Consider the following 15,388-nt stretch of genomic DNA (forward strand, 5'->3'; position numbering starts at 1 on the left):
ATCCTCTTCAAGTTCAATCTCACGTGCAGCCTGTGGATAAAAGGCCCAAGAAAGCAAGGAAGGAACACGGCAGAAAATAGAAGGTAGAAGCACGAGGAAAAGAGAGAGAGAGAGAGAGAAAGCAGAGGAAGGAATTGTAACCAAGGGCCTTTCCCCTAACAAGAACAAAATAAAAGCCCTCACTAAGACCTGATCCTTGTTGGGAAGGCTAAAAAAACAAGAATCCTCCAAAGCTCAGCAGCCCAGATCCTATAAGAGCAGCAGATCCTTCAAAGCTCTCACACAAAGCCTACAGGCCTAGTCCCAGAAGTCTCATTTCTGCTCTGTCATGGGGGAAGGAGCCTGGCCTTTCCTTTCAATCCCAAAAAATTTGCTCTGAATTAGATCATCTCTCTCAATCTCCCCCTACAGGCTGCGTCTGAGCATGCTCAGCTCAGCCGAGCAAAGCCATTTCATAACTGCATTGTTTACAGGCACATAACGACCTGCCATCTTTTTTTGACAGTAAAATAGAAGCTGGTGTTTGCAACGCCAGGAGCCTCTCGGGTCATCTTGCAGCCCTGTTCCAAACACCTCTCTCCCAAAACATCAGGAGGAGGAAAACAGAAATATCCTGTCTGGATATTTATTTATTTTTAAAAAAAGTAAATTTAAATCCAAAGAAGAACAGGGAAGCTGCATTTCTAGATGAAAACCCACTTGCATTTTTTTAAAAAAAAAAAATCCAGTCCAGTAGGAAGCATGAGCTATAGAACTCCCCCTTGAAATGAGACGTAAGATTTCCAGGTATCATTTCCTTTTGGGACAGCTGCTGAAATACCAACCCCCCCCCTGATGCTTTTCACGGGGGGGGGGGGTCAATAGCGGAAGAGTGTTATTTCCCTTGAGCAAATGGAGCTGCACGCTTCTTTAAGATTCAAGCTGCAAGATTTCTGCAGAGGAATGGGCGAAGGAAAGACGGCACTGCCACTTTTTTGGCACATGGGATTCCATGAAAAGCCCTGAGTGGTATTGTTATTTATTACATTTATATACCGCCCCATAGCCGAAGCTCTCTGGGCGGTTTACAAAAGTTAAAAACAGTGAACATTAAAAAGAAACATACAAAATTTAAAACCATAGAAAGCATAAAATACAAACAAAAACAAGACAATATTCATCTGGTAGCCAGCAGAGATCGCCTCTGGACACTGGGCTCCCCATGCCTGCCAAGGCGACTACCTCCTGCTGAAACCCCCAAACAAGCGAGGAAGCAAAAAACACAGATTCCACCCATGTTGAAAGAAGATGATATGGTAAGCTGCATTTTAGAGAACATCTTCTCCTCTTAACTCCCTCTTAGCACTGCTCTGCTCCTCTTCCTGTGAATTAATTCAGAGAACAGAAGAATTGGCTACAATGGGGGGGGGGGGGGAACGAGGAAGCGCTAAACCAGGCAATTTCTATGACATACACTGGGTGCAAATGAATTTTTAAAAGCACAACCGTGCTTGGCTTGTGCTATGCAGTTTGCTTATGGCGATTTCTGGTGATGGTCATGCACACTGCATCTGCCACCCTCTTAAAGCAACCCTTCTATACATCAGTTATCAAGGGCGATCAAGTCTGTGCAACAGAACTCCAAAATGCAGGCAGAACAAGTACATCAGATGTATGAGATGGGAGTGGGAGATCATAAAGCACAGCTCAAGGGAAGAACTTGTTAAAGCTTCCAGGTGATTCCATATAAACAGAAGCTAATTTCCAACTTCCTTAATACAGCATCTCTGAAGAATCCAGACTAATCTTTCAAACTTTTTCCAGACATGCTTTTGGCCTGATTTCTACACCACTGCAAACATACAAAGCAAAGACTTGTACTTAAGAAGCCACACATTAAGAAAGGGTAGTGTGTATTGTCCCATACAACACTCACACACACACACACACACACACACATCAAATTGCTTCCATGAATAAATCCACAATTCAGCGACAATCAGTTATCTTCCATACAGTCCTCTGCCGAATGTTATCCACCTCAGAATGAATTTGCCTGGACCAATAGCTTGTAAAGATGGCTCTTCATCAGAATTAAAAAGACTCTATGTTTGCCTTAAAACAGGTCTAGAATTAAAGACCATTTATTTACCATAACCACAGAACAATTTAAAATTGCCCATGCGTCTGAATACTCTACAATAATCAAAAGGAAAGTGAAACTGTTAAAACGTAGTACGGGTCTTCGCTTTCGGAATAGTAAGATCTTTGAAGGCAGGGTTCGAGAAATGCATAGTTTGTCTTTAAATCAGCAGTGTAAAGAAGTATCCAGGATTGGGCTTTTCACCTTGAACTGTGATGTCATGTCACTGACTCAGAAATGGACAAAATGGACTTCTTGCTTACACAAGAAACCAAACTCACACTATCTCAAACACACAACTGTGGGCTTTCTAGTTACAAGGCAAGGGTTCTGAAAACACTCTTAGTCATGCAAGTGAAAAACTGATCTACAAGCCCTTTTTCTCATCTCATCAGTCAAATAGGTCCAAATCTCTCAGTACTTTCGTGAGCATGCGCAGGTGGGTGCATGTTTTAAACGAAAGACATTTTTGAGGCAAAACTGCACTACCTACTGAAACAACACTCTTAAAGAAGTACTTAAATTTCTGTTTAAACCACCACAACCCCAGCCCTCATATCCCAAAATATGCATTCAATGAAGCAGGTGAGCCTATAACTGCCAACATTTGCAGAATTTCAGCAGGAAAAAATTCTAAAATTGGCACCTTTTACTGGCGCTTCAGAACTGTGAGTAATGTTTTACTGAATTAAAAAAAAAAACCAACACAAAATAAAAGTCTCAGGGCAAAAGACCCAGGGAGGCTACAGCAAGCAATTGACCATGCTAATCTCTCTAACTCTCTTGTCTTTCTCCAAAATGAGCCTCAGACACCATTAAACATTCTGCATCAATATGGAAGGGATATCTTTCTGATGTTCCTCGCAACAACAAAAAAATGCATAACTAAATCCAGCCATGCTCAACTTTTTAACTGCCCCTCCAAGGTTTCTTCCTTTTCTACCTAGCAACATTCCCACAACCACAACAGAAAAAGAATCAGCTTCTCACAACACAAGGGAAGGTGGAAGCTACGTTGCTGCACCTGAAAATAAAACAGCTGGCTTCTTTTTAAGGAAGACTCAAGGCGTTCCAAATCCCAGATCTTCATGAACAGTGATTCAGTTTCTGCTCATGTGATATACATATAAAAAAAGCTCCCTCTACAGTGAGCATGCTCAGTGGAGACCATTTTCACTGTTCAAGCTGCAGCCATTTCAAAGAGAACCTGCAAAGCTAGACTGTTATTTCAGGCAACGTAAAAGGCAGGGATCTTGCCCCTCTCTCAGTAGTTGCAATGTGCAGTAAAACGGTCCACATTCTGACGTCATGCCAAACTTAGTGATGAAAGGAAAGTCAAAGCACAAGACAGAACTCTAGACATTTTGTTAGTGGCCACAAGCGATGGTGAAGTTTAAAATTTTAAGGTTCTCAATGCTTAGGATAAAGTGAATGGGGTTTTACTGTAGTCATCTCAAAATGTCTTTTAGCTATGTCAGGTTGCAAGATTGTTGTGGATTTCCATTTGGAAGATATTTGTTTCTTTCCTTCAACAACAGGTCTGAAGAACACACATACAAAAGTTTTTTTAAACAAACAAAACCAAACCCGGTCAATATCAAAGTAGAAGCCAATATAGTTCTGAAGTTACACAACACTACAACCAACAATCTAAATTCAACTGACCAGACTGAAAGGAAATTCAAAATAAATAAATATGTTTCTAAATTCCAGGTAGTTTGACACCATTTCAGTGTTTCTTCTTCTTCTTCTTCTTCTTCTTCTTCTTCTTCTTCTTCTTATTATTATTATTATTATTATTATTATTATTATTATTATAAGATATTTAACCCACTTTTCAGGATGTATTACTTTCACATGGTTACAAAAGCTTGAACATACAAATTACAATTAAACACACACAAGAGCTGCAGCTAATGATTTTTAAGGTTAAAGCCAGTGTGGTGTGGTGGCTAAAGCATCAGACTGGGGAGATCCGGGATCTAGTCCCCACTTGGCCATGGAAACCCACTGGGTGACTTTAGGCCAGTCACAGACTCTCAGCCCAACCCACCTCACAGGGTTGTTGTTGTGAGGATAACATGGAGAGGAGGAGGATTATGTACGCCGCCTTGGGTTCCTTGGAGGAAAAAAGGTGGGATATAAATGCAATAATACATACATACATAATACATAAAATGCAGACTGGAATAGATGAACCTTCAGGTATTTCTTTTTTTAAAGCAGTAATGATGAGGCTGTATGTTTCTCCGTGGAGAGAGTTCCAAAGGTGTGAGGCCACCACCAAGAAAGCTCTGTTCTGAGTACTCGGCAGCCTAATGGCTCTTGCCAGGGGGTGAGATAATAAGGACCCCTGATGCTGATCACAAAGCTTAGGGAATCCCATATAGGTGAACGCAGTCCATCAGATAATGTGGTCTCAACCCTTTTAGAGCTTTCAAGGCTAAAACCAGCACCTTGAATTGGGCCCAGAAACGAACAAGCAGACAATGTAAATAGTTCAGAACAGGAGTAATACGATCCAAACACCTAGCTCCCAACAAGTGTTCTAGCTGCCACATTCTGTATCAGTTGCAGTTTCTGAATCATATTCAAGGGCAGCCCCATGTATAGCACATTACAGTAATCTAACCTGGATGTAACCAAGGTACGTCATTGTGGCTAGGTCAGTGTTGTTAAAGATCAGCAATCCTCTATGTCCGCTAATACACCCTATTAATCATTCTTTAAAAAAAAAAATCAACATCCCCACAGAGATTATCTGTTTAAGGAAAACTTAGCTAGGTCACCTTAAAAGAAAAGAGGCATATTTATACTGGAGGCAAAGTACTGAGGGTTCCACCACCTTTTAGCTTTTTTTCCAAATAACTTCTATTTCTACCAAAAAGAAAGGGGAAGGAAAATTGAACTACAGTGAAGAGAAATCTTTTGTGCTGCTTGAATCTACTGCTTTCAGTACGTTGTTAGTATAGAAAGGCACTCAACTGTAGGATACAAGAAGTAGGGCCAGGTCAAGAACAGAATGAGGTAGCTGTTTTAAGAATGTAACTAACCACAAGCTAAGTAACATACGGGTGAGATGAATGTAAGGTGCTTCAAATAGAGGAATTAAAACTGCCATAAAAATGCAGAAATATGAAGAAATGCTGATTATTCCATCTATCCTCAGCACAATACTCTAAATTCTAGTTTCCTCCATGTGTACGGGGTCTAGTTTTAGCTCCTGTCAATGCCCTTGCAGGAACCAACACATAACCTTTTACCAGGGCAGCCTGACAGCAGGAACAGTTCAAAACAAGTAGATTGCATCAGCTCTAAACACTGGACCATTTCCTGCTGAACACCTAAAAGGCAAGCGTAAAGGTACCAAGACATTAGAAGTATCACGCGAGTCTCACAGTCACCCAGTTGAAGGGTCTGATGAGATAGCCGCAAGATATGCTTAATTTACAGGGGGATTTTCTTGGCCTTTCTGTCGGCCCCTGTAAATTGCAACAGCCTTCAATTTAAGCAAGAGAAAACCAAACCGCTCTGCTTTTCAGCCACAGCTGCAGCTTTAGTTAGGCAACACTCGAAATATAATTTGCAATGCCAATACTTCTTTGTGATCGGCATATAAAATTAACCTCAGATAGAAATGCCAGGGTACCCTTTTCTGACTCAAAGTTGCTTTAAAAGAAGCCTAAGAAACAAAACAAAAATTCCCAAACACTTCTTAGCTGCCTCTCAGTTCTGGCAATGGAGTGACTCAAAAGGTTAAACACGCAAGACAGTAGAGCAGACTGTGTTAGAAAGAGGCAACCCTTCAAGTTTAAAGTGAAAACTCCTGGAAAACTATATTTGAATCTGAAATACATTTAAATGTGTCTCTCTTGGGGTGGGGGGAAGGTTATCCACCTGAGGGGAAACTGGGCCCTCCAGATATTCATAGAATAGTAAAGCTGGAAGAGGCCTATAAGGCCATCGAGTCAGTGCAGGAGTCCATGTTAAAGCATCCCTGAGAGATGGCTGTCCAGGATGCAGAAAAAACAACAAGGAAAAGGCCAAAACGCTCAATTCCTACTTTGGTTCAGCCTTCTCCCAAAAGCAGGTCTATGACCCACCCCCCTGGCAAAAGCGAAGTACAAGCTGAAGGGGAAGGATTGCAGTTTGAGATTGATAAACAAATGGTCGAGGAATATCTAATTTCTTTGGACAAGTTCAAAACTCCATGAACTGCATCCTAGAGTAATAAAGGAGCTAGCAGAAGAAATCTCAGAACCACCATCTATTATCGTTGCAAAATCATGGAAGATGGCTGAAGTGCCGGATGACTGGAGGAGGACTAACATGGTCCCTATCTTCAATAAGGGCAGAAAGGAGGCACCTGGGAACTATAGACCAGTTAGTCTGACATCAATCTCTGGGCAAATTTTGGAGCAGGTTATAAAGAAGTCAATCTGTAAGCACCTTGGAAACAATGCAGTGATTACTAGAAGCCAGCATGGATTTGTCAAGAACAAATCCCGGCAGACTAATCTGGAACCCATGACCTAGGGAGGTGGTGGGCTCTCCCACCCTAGAGGCCTTCAAGAGGCAGCTGGACAGCCATCTGTCAGGGATGCTTCAAGGTGGATTCCTGCAATGAGCAGGGGGCTGGACTTGGTTGTTTGGATTTCTGTAACCACTGTACTAAGTTAATTCCTCTGATTAGTGTGTATCTTAAATTCTCGAGTGTGTGTAATAAATTCTCCTGTTCTGAAGAAGTGTGTGTGTGTGTGTGTCATCGGGTCACCTTCTAATAAGTTTAAAAGTTAAAAGTCCCTTAACAAGTGCATATCCTGAGAACATGTGCTACTTTGTACATGTGTCTAAAGAACTACATTATGTAACAGTGCATTGTTGAAGAATGGATGGAAGGAAGAGAGAAAGAGAGAGAGAATCTGCAACAATAATCAGAAATGAAGCTCCACACCCATCTTTGCATTCAACTCTGCATCTTCCTGACGCAACCAAAACGGTTTCACATTCATTGTCTACAAAGTCTGTTTGTAGCAGAGGAAGTACATGAGCAAGCAGGACACAGCTCCTTTTACAGGCCCTACCACCACAGTGAGACTGTACAGAAGAGATCATTTTCTTCCGACCAGCAGCAATTTCAGAGGCACAAACTGCATTTCTTAAAACAGGGCCTAAGGGGTATTTAAACAATCCTCCTATTCAGAGAGGTGAGAAGAATGGGGAGAGAAAAGATTGCTGAGATTTCAGGAGAGAAAGTGGTGTAATAAGTTTTAACTACTCAAGTGACTTTGCTAGTGCAGAATCCATTCTCGCCCTTAAGAAAAGAGGGGCAGAATGATAATACTGAAGAAGTCTCAGACATGTGGATTATAGAGTCAGGGCACCACAACTGAGAAGGCCCTATCACAGATCAACATCCACCTCATCTCTGAAGGTGGTGAAACATTAAGAAGAGCCCATGAGGAGACTCTTAGTAACAGGGCAGGTTTGCATGGGAGAAAAGGATCCTTTCATACCCACCCACCCCATGATAGGGTGACCCTATGAAAAGGAGGACAGGGCTCCTGTATCTTTAACAGTTGTATTGAAAAGGAAATTTCAGCAGGTGTCATTTGTATATATGGGGAACCTGGTGAAATTCCCTCTTCATCACAACAGTTAAAGCTGCCCTCTTTTAAATCTGGTCACTCTGGTATAGCTCCTGCAGCTTTAACTGTTGTGATGAAGAGGGAATTTCACCAGGTTCTCCATATATACGCCTGCTGAAATTCCCTTTTCTATGCAACTGTTAAAGATACAGGAGCCCTGTCCTCCTTTGCATATGGTCACCCTACCCTATGAGCTTCCAAACTCAGGCCTCATCTACACCAAGCAGGATATTGCACTATGAAAGCGGTATATAAAAGGCAGGAGCCACACCAAGCAGGATATAGTAGTATGAAAGCGGTATATGGTATGTGTCAATGGGCCACAACAATTGTCAGTGCACTTCAATACCGCTATAAAGCAGTAGCGTGGCCCCTGCCTTTTATATACCGCTTTCATAGTGCAATATCCTGCTTGGTGTAGATGAGGCCTCAGTCATCTTCAAGTAAGAACAGAGGCTTGTGGTACTTGTAGAGGTACTGCTAGTCTTTAAGGTGCCACAAGACTCTTGGTTTTGCTGCCACAGATTGAACTGTGGAAGTTGCTCCTGTCAAGGCAAAGCGTCCTCGCTTCGAGGAAAGAAATTATAGCTTCTTTTGAGAATATGTTCTGCATGAGGCCATGCAGCCATCCAGGTCCTTTGGAATTCATTCCTCCTTCTCTGTAACTTGGTGCTTGACATTCTTTCTTTCTTTTCCCATTCTTAGAAAGAACAAAACCAGTTCTTTACGAAAATGGCCATACACTTCCTTAAGGGCTTTTGCTTGATTACACTATAATACACAGAATTTTCACAGTTGTTTTCACTGCGTAGAAAAGGGAAAAGGCAAGGTAGAGACTATGAACGCTCCCAAGTATCTTGCCAAATACAGCCATCCGCCCCCCCCCCCGCCCCCCGCCCCCAAATTCTAACTCAGTTCTTATTTGCCAACCTTCTTTCTTCCTGAAGTAGAGTCTGCTTTCCAAATCTTTACTGGAATTATACTGAAGCACAACATAAAGAGACTGCAAGAAATACAGCAGCTCCCAAGAGGAGAAAAATTGATCCCTTCCGCCACGTCTTTTGCTCTTCCCATTATTAAAAGCTGTTCGGCCACACCACAAAAGCCTCCCTTTCCTCCCACTGGGGTGGGGGGTGGGGAGAACGGATGGCAATCCTGCAAAGATACTGAGTACGTCATCTCTTACTATCTGAATGACTCTCAGGAGGAGGCTCTAGAGCAGTGCTTCCCAAACTTTTTCAGGTCACCGCCCCCTTGGTTCCACAAACTCATGCCCAGTGCCCCTACCCTACACTATAAATATCATTATTCAGAATAGCGGTTTTCAACGACCCACTAAGGAAGATAATAACAATAAAATTCAAACCAGTAACAATTAATTGAATATTTATTCAAAATTCAATTGTATTTTTTAGTTTATTCAATTAAACATAATTGATGAACGTGATCCAGTGATATCATCTTTTCAAAGTCTGATAGTCATTTAGCAAGAATATTAGATATCACATTTAGTAATTAGGGTAGAGTATCTCACTATTCTGTCAATTCTTTATTTATTTATTTATTTATTTAGAATATTTATATACCGCTCCTCACTGAAAAAATTTCGGAGCGGTGTACAAGGTAAAATGAAAATAAAAACAGAATAAAACAGTTAAAACAAAATTTAAAAAGAAGCAAAAAACAACAACACAGAAATCCAAGGCTGCATGTTAAAGAAAGGCTTCTTGGAATAAAGATGTTTTCAGGAGGCGCCGAAAGGAGTACAAAGTTGGTGCCTGCCTGACCTCCAGAGGCAGGGAGTTCCACAGGAGGGGGGCCACCACGCTGAAGGCTCTTCCCCTGGTGGATTCCAATCGGAGGATGGATCTAGGCGGAACCACCAGGAGCAGGCCCTCGGATGACCTCAGAGACCGGGCAGGTTGGTAAGGGAGAAGGCGCTGTCTCAGGTATCCTGGTCCCAAGTTGTTTAGGGCTTTCCCAATGTCTGCTTTAAAGTCACTTAACATGAGTCTTAAATCACCACGTTTAGTAATCTGGAGTCGATTTCTTTGCTTGGAGAGAAGTAGACAGACCTCACTAAAACCACATTCCACCAAATATGATGTTGGAAATGCAACCAGGAGCTTCTGAACCCCTCTCCATACTGCAGGATAGCGATCAGAAATTGCCTTCTGTAACCAAAACTCCTGGTACAGAAAAGACCACCTTGAGCGCCCCCCAGCCGCCCCCTTGCCTCTTAACGCCCCCCCTATGCAATCCTACTGCCCCAAGGGGGCAGTACCGCCCACTTTGGGAACCACTGCTCTAGAGTCTTGCAGGCTGAAGACCAGTACGTGAAAAATGTTCTGAGTTGGATCTGCTGAACGTCTGTGCTTCAGGCCAAGACCAGACATTTTATAAATTAAGTCAAAATTAAGTCAAGATTTGCATCTGCTTAATCTTTTCGTCTGCCAGGAATGTAAAAGTATGGTGGCAAAAGGAAAGCATCCGAGCATAAACTAGGACACAGTTGAGCATGCTTGTGTCCCATTTATCTGAATGTTTTGAAGCAATACCTAACAGATTCTGCCTAAGAAAACATCCATATTAATCTCTGTGCTGGTGTACAAAATCCTTGAAGACAATGCTCTACTTTAATCAGACAAAATGCGCACGTATCAACTGAACAAAGACTAATCCGGTCGAATAAATCTGAAACCAACAGCAAAAGTATGCATTTTCCACCATTCCTAAAAAAATCCATTTTGCAAGTGTGAGCAAACAAGAACTCATCCGCCAGGAATATTGCTCTGAAAATCTGAAAATGACATTTCTTGCCTTTGTAGGAGCAGCTGCAACTATATAAATAAGTCTTTGCCTGAGAGGAGACTCTCTGAATCATGCATACTCTTTTGAATGTGCCTCAAGTACACGGCTTTAAATCAATGGGTCTTTTTTTCTTCAGCCAAGGGAATTCATTTCCCTACTACCTGGGAGGAAGGGGCACATGGAAACAATCAGAGATACAGGCATAGCCATGTTGACTGCGATCTTCACTCTGCCAGTGAAGGAGGCAATCAAAATGGCTGCCTCTGTCCACTATTGTTTCTGCTGCCCTTTCACAAACACTGCGTGCAACATTAGAAGTGACTCTCATGTCCAATTCTCTTGTACTCTAAGGCATCTCTTTCACTTGCCTTCTCTTCTGGGCCTTTGATTTTGTAATATTTGCACAAAAACTGCTTTTTCCCAACCTCCCCACACCCCAATACCTTAGGATGGCCACAGCAGCTTTTATTAATTCTAAAGTGGCCACACAGATGGTCTGCCAGCCAGTGCTGCAAAACAGATGCCCTCTCTTCATAAAAAAAAATCCCCAAATAATGAGGAGAAAAACACAGAGGAGGGAATTGCAGCTTTTTTTTTTTTCAAAGGGGAGAAAAATCCCAATGTCTGCAAAGAAGTGGCAGAGGGCAAGACGGGTTAACTAGGGTGACCACATGAAAAGGAGGACAGGGCTGCTGTATCTTTAACAGTTGCATAGAAAAGGGAATTTCAGCAGGTGTCCTTTGTATATATGGAGAACCTGGTGAAATTCCCTCTTCATCACATCAGTTAAAGCTGCAGGAGCTATACTAGAGTGACCAGATTTAAAAGAGGGCAGCTTTAACTGTTGTGATGAAGAGGGAATTTCACCAGGTTCCCCATATATACGAATGACACCTGCTGAAATTCCCTTTTCTATGCAACTGTTAAAGATACAGGAGCCCTGCCCTCCTTTTCATATGGTCACCCTAGGTTAATCTAATTTTTTCATGCAAAAAACAAACGGCTTCGATACAATTTTAGCATCAAGTCTCCCCTCAAGTCCTCGCTTCGTGAAAGCGAACGTCTACGAAAATGTGGCGCAGAAACTGTTTGGAAGGCAAAGTTAATCAAAAGTCAACGACCATCTTTTTCCACAGGCCACATCTGACCTCTTGCATTAACTTCAGGTCCAGTTTGTCTTCACAGACTTCCTTACATCTGCCCTTGTTTACAGAGCGCCAAATACATCTATGGGGGAATCACCTCATGGCTGCAGACTTTGATCCTTTGAATCTGCCCCCTCCCATGTAGTATAATCCAGATAATGGACTGTTTCACCACTCCGCAAAGTAGTTCAGCTACATAACAACACAACGCAGTTGTGTCAGCATTATTTCTTCAATTGTAAGATACCATCGATTGTAAGACGCACCTTAATTTCAGTACCACCAACAGGGGAAAAAAACCCTAAGACACACCCGCGATTCTAAGACGCACCCCATTTTTAGAGATGTTCATATGGGGGGGAAAGTGTGTCTTAGAATCGAAGAAATAGGGTAGCTAAGAGTTGCCAACCCAGGGTTTATTCAAATGTGCAGCTGGACACATTTTTTGCAGTTGGGGGGAAAAAGGTGCAGTTGAAATTAAATCTTTGTGCAGTTTGGAATATGGATTTTAATAAGCAACAAGGTTGTTTCTTAAAAGAAATAGAATTTTTAAAAAAATGAGAAAAGGACCAGAACATTAAGTAGATTATTGTTTCCTTTCAATCTTAATAACCTTATACTAATCGTAGATTATCGGGGCCAACTGCTTGACTAGTCAAAAGCATTCATTAACTCATGAACATATCCACAGTATACGCAGGTATACAACATGGCACATAGCAGCAAAGAAGAAGACTACATAGTTGTGCCATAATTCCTGTCTCTCTGCATTTCTCTAATCATCTTCATTTACTCTTCCCTCTTTCATATTTTAATTTTTTTCCATTACAAATATTTTGGGAGGTCCTCATGCACTGGGAATGGGAGACTGCACTGGCTTCTTCTGGAGTTGGGGGAAAAAATATTTAGAATAAACCCTGTGCCAACCTTTCCGAGCAAAAGTCTTAATGCCTCTTACAAAAGAAAAAAAAATGAAGTTGGTTAGGCTGACCCTATGAAAAGGAGGACAGGGCTGCTGTATCTTTAACAGTTGCATAGAAAAGGGAATTTCAGCAGGTGTCATTCGTATATATGGGGAACCTGGTGAAATTCCCTCTTCATCACAACAGTTAAAGCTGCCCTCTTTTAAATCTGGTCACTCTAGTATAGCTCCTGCAGCTTTAACTGTTGTGATGAAGAGGGAATTTCACCAGGTTCTCCATATATACAAATGACACCTGCTGAAATTCCCTTTTCTATGCAACTGTTAAAGATACAGCAGCCCTGTCCTCCTTTTCATAGGGTCACCCTAAAGTTGGTGAATCTTTCCCTATCCCAATTACTGCTGCTCTATTCGAGGAAGAAGTTCAGCTGGTGAACTTCTGCCTATGAAAAGTATAGCAGCCCTGCCAGAAATAGGCGAGTGCCTGCCAGCTTTATTTCAAGGCAAACCTTCTCTAAACCTGAAATCCAACTTGGTGAATGCTGACTACACACCAGGAATTTTCATATCAAGCCTTCTCGAATCTTGCACTATGCTTGCATGATATAAATCGCCAAGTTTAGCTGATCTCTCAACAGTTCTAAGCAGCAGTTACAAACTTGGGCACCAAAACCAGAAAGCAGAAACCCAAAGCGACCTATTCCCAAGTAGCAACACTTTTAGGTGGGAGATTTTTTTTTGACCATCCAGAAGGCCAACCTATTGGCAAGTCGTACTGTGTGTCCGTCTCTGCGAAGCCAAAACACCAAGCCAAGATCGGCACAATCCGAAAGGTCAACTGAGCCCTGCAGTAAGAGATCCCTCTTTTATATTACCTTTTCCCCTTCCAGTTCAGTACTATAGCACAAACCCATTCATGACAGACGTCATTTTATGACCAAGTAAGTCACAGCAGTTTTCCCCTTAAACCAATCTGCCAATCAGAAAAAATAACGACAAAAACAACACACCAACCAAAGGCCGCACACAAATAACTGTGATATACTGTCCCTTGTCTTTGCAATTCCAGAATGGCTTCCCACACACACACACAGTTTGCATGGTACCCAGATCATAAACAAAAGACACATAGGCAGAAGAAAAGCATGTCATTAGGGCGGCATTCCACATTTGTAGAACTGCCAGCAGATTTGGTGTGAAACTGAAATTAAGTTACTTCCAAGCCTTTGACCAGGGGGACAGCTCATGTGAGAAGGAAGGCTCAATTCAGGACACATCACAAGACGGGTTGTCAGTTCCTGTGCTAAAACACTAGGCAGGTCCTTGCTCGATACAGAATTACAGGTCAGCAAAAAGATCTTTGTTTTTTAAGTCCTCCATGCACATCTCAGCAGGAAGCATTCAAAAGCCACCTAGTGTCGGCTGTTCGCTTTGCTGCTTTTAAAACCGATCCCAGCACTGCAAGAAGCATTTAGACCCGTGGCAGAGACCCTCCTCCAGCCCCCTTGGCAAGAGAATGAAACTGCCAGATCACCCTACCTCTTGTTCTGTCTGGAGAAAGACGGAAATCTCCTTCCAGGCCTCTAACTCCTTCATTCACAATTCTACCTCCCTCTATGGGTGCTGTTTCCACTTTGGAGCATGCTCAGTAGAAGCTGATCTTCAGCCATTTCATAGCTTTGATGAAATGCAAGCATAGGAAAGTGCCATTAGCTCAAAGAGCAAGATCCAGCAAACCTTCTCTTGTTTCACCTACAGCCCCACCAAGGTGGGGTACTTCAGCCACGCAGAGCGCATATTCAACTGCGCAGCGGTGAAAAGAAAGGAAGCAGAAGCGTGCACAATTTCTGGGCAAAATTAGTGCTGAAATAGACAGGTCAATTGAAAAAAATGCTTCCACGCCTGCCCAAGGTTCAAAATTCATCAGATGCCTTTGAAAAACGCACCAAACGATACAAATATTTCAAGAGCCAAATGCCAACCCCGCATTAAACCTAAACATGGAATCATTCACACTGCCTGGAAAAACACATTCCAGCTCATGTCCAAATATAGCAGGGTACACATATACACGAAGACACACTACAATACACTCTTCCCCAAAAAAAGGGGGCGAAGAGAAACAAGTGTTAATTGAAAATCTACCCAACATTATGTTAACGTGGCTGTTAAGCGGGGAATACCGGTACATTACTTCTTCATTTATAATTTGTCTCCCTTATGCTTCACAGAATGCTAAAAGCAAATCAAGGAATTTCTACTGTCAGAAAGAACTGCATAATGAAAACGATTCCTTGTAATAGAATTCTAGGCGGTTTTTCAGTTACATGAGTAGCTCTTTAGATTCAGCAGTTCTACTAACATGAGTCAGGACATAACATTTTACTATCTTCAGATCCGCGCCCTGCGTTTTTCTTCCTACACCTGTATATTTACTTCTACTGGACAGAAAACATTTCAATGGGAAAAGCAATAGTCAGGAAGCGATCCAATGAAATCTTGAACAAGATGGTAGATAAAGCCACGAGAGCTTTATCTATGCCCAATCTAAAGGCTAAAAATTGAAGCACATACGGTATGTTAAAATTATGCCGTTTTCGAATGGACAGTTAATTCTGCTGCCAGGGCACCTCCAATAGCTATTTTTCTTCTCTTGTCCCTTTTTTATCTCACACCGGGCAGCAGCTAACGTAATAATAATAATAATAATAATAATAATAATAATAATAATAATAATAAT

The 15,388-nt window shown here is 41.9% G+C and overlaps 1 protein-coding gene across 4 annotated transcripts in view; it reads right to left on the bottom strand.

Moving 5' to 3' along the window:
• EHMT1 (euchromatic histone lysine methyltransferase 1) overlaps window positions 1–15,388 on the bottom strand; it is a 144,774-nt gene that overhangs the window by 93,218 nt on the left and 36,168 nt on the right. Inside the window, exon 1 of one of the 4 annotated variants that reach the window (XM_063144768.1) lies at window positions 14,188–14,299. The exons of the other annotated variants lie outside the window; for them this stretch is intronic. Within the exon in view, the coding sequence (XP_063000838.1) occupies window positions 14,188–14,244 (57 nt within the window). The 5' untranslated portion in view covers window positions 14,245–14,299. Of the gene's footprint in view, window positions 1–14,187; window positions 14,300–15,388 lie in introns of those variants that run through there. 4 annotated transcript variants of the gene reach the window in all.

The sequence above is a fragment of the Elgaria multicarinata genome, chromosome 19 (assembly GCF_023053635.1).
Source record: "Elgaria multicarinata webbii isolate HBS135686 ecotype San Diego chromosome 19, rElgMul1.1.pri, whole genome shotgun sequence".
In the NCBI taxonomy this organism is placed as follows: Eukaryota; Metazoa; Chordata; class Lepidosauria; order Squamata; family Anguidae; genus Elgaria; species Elgaria multicarinata.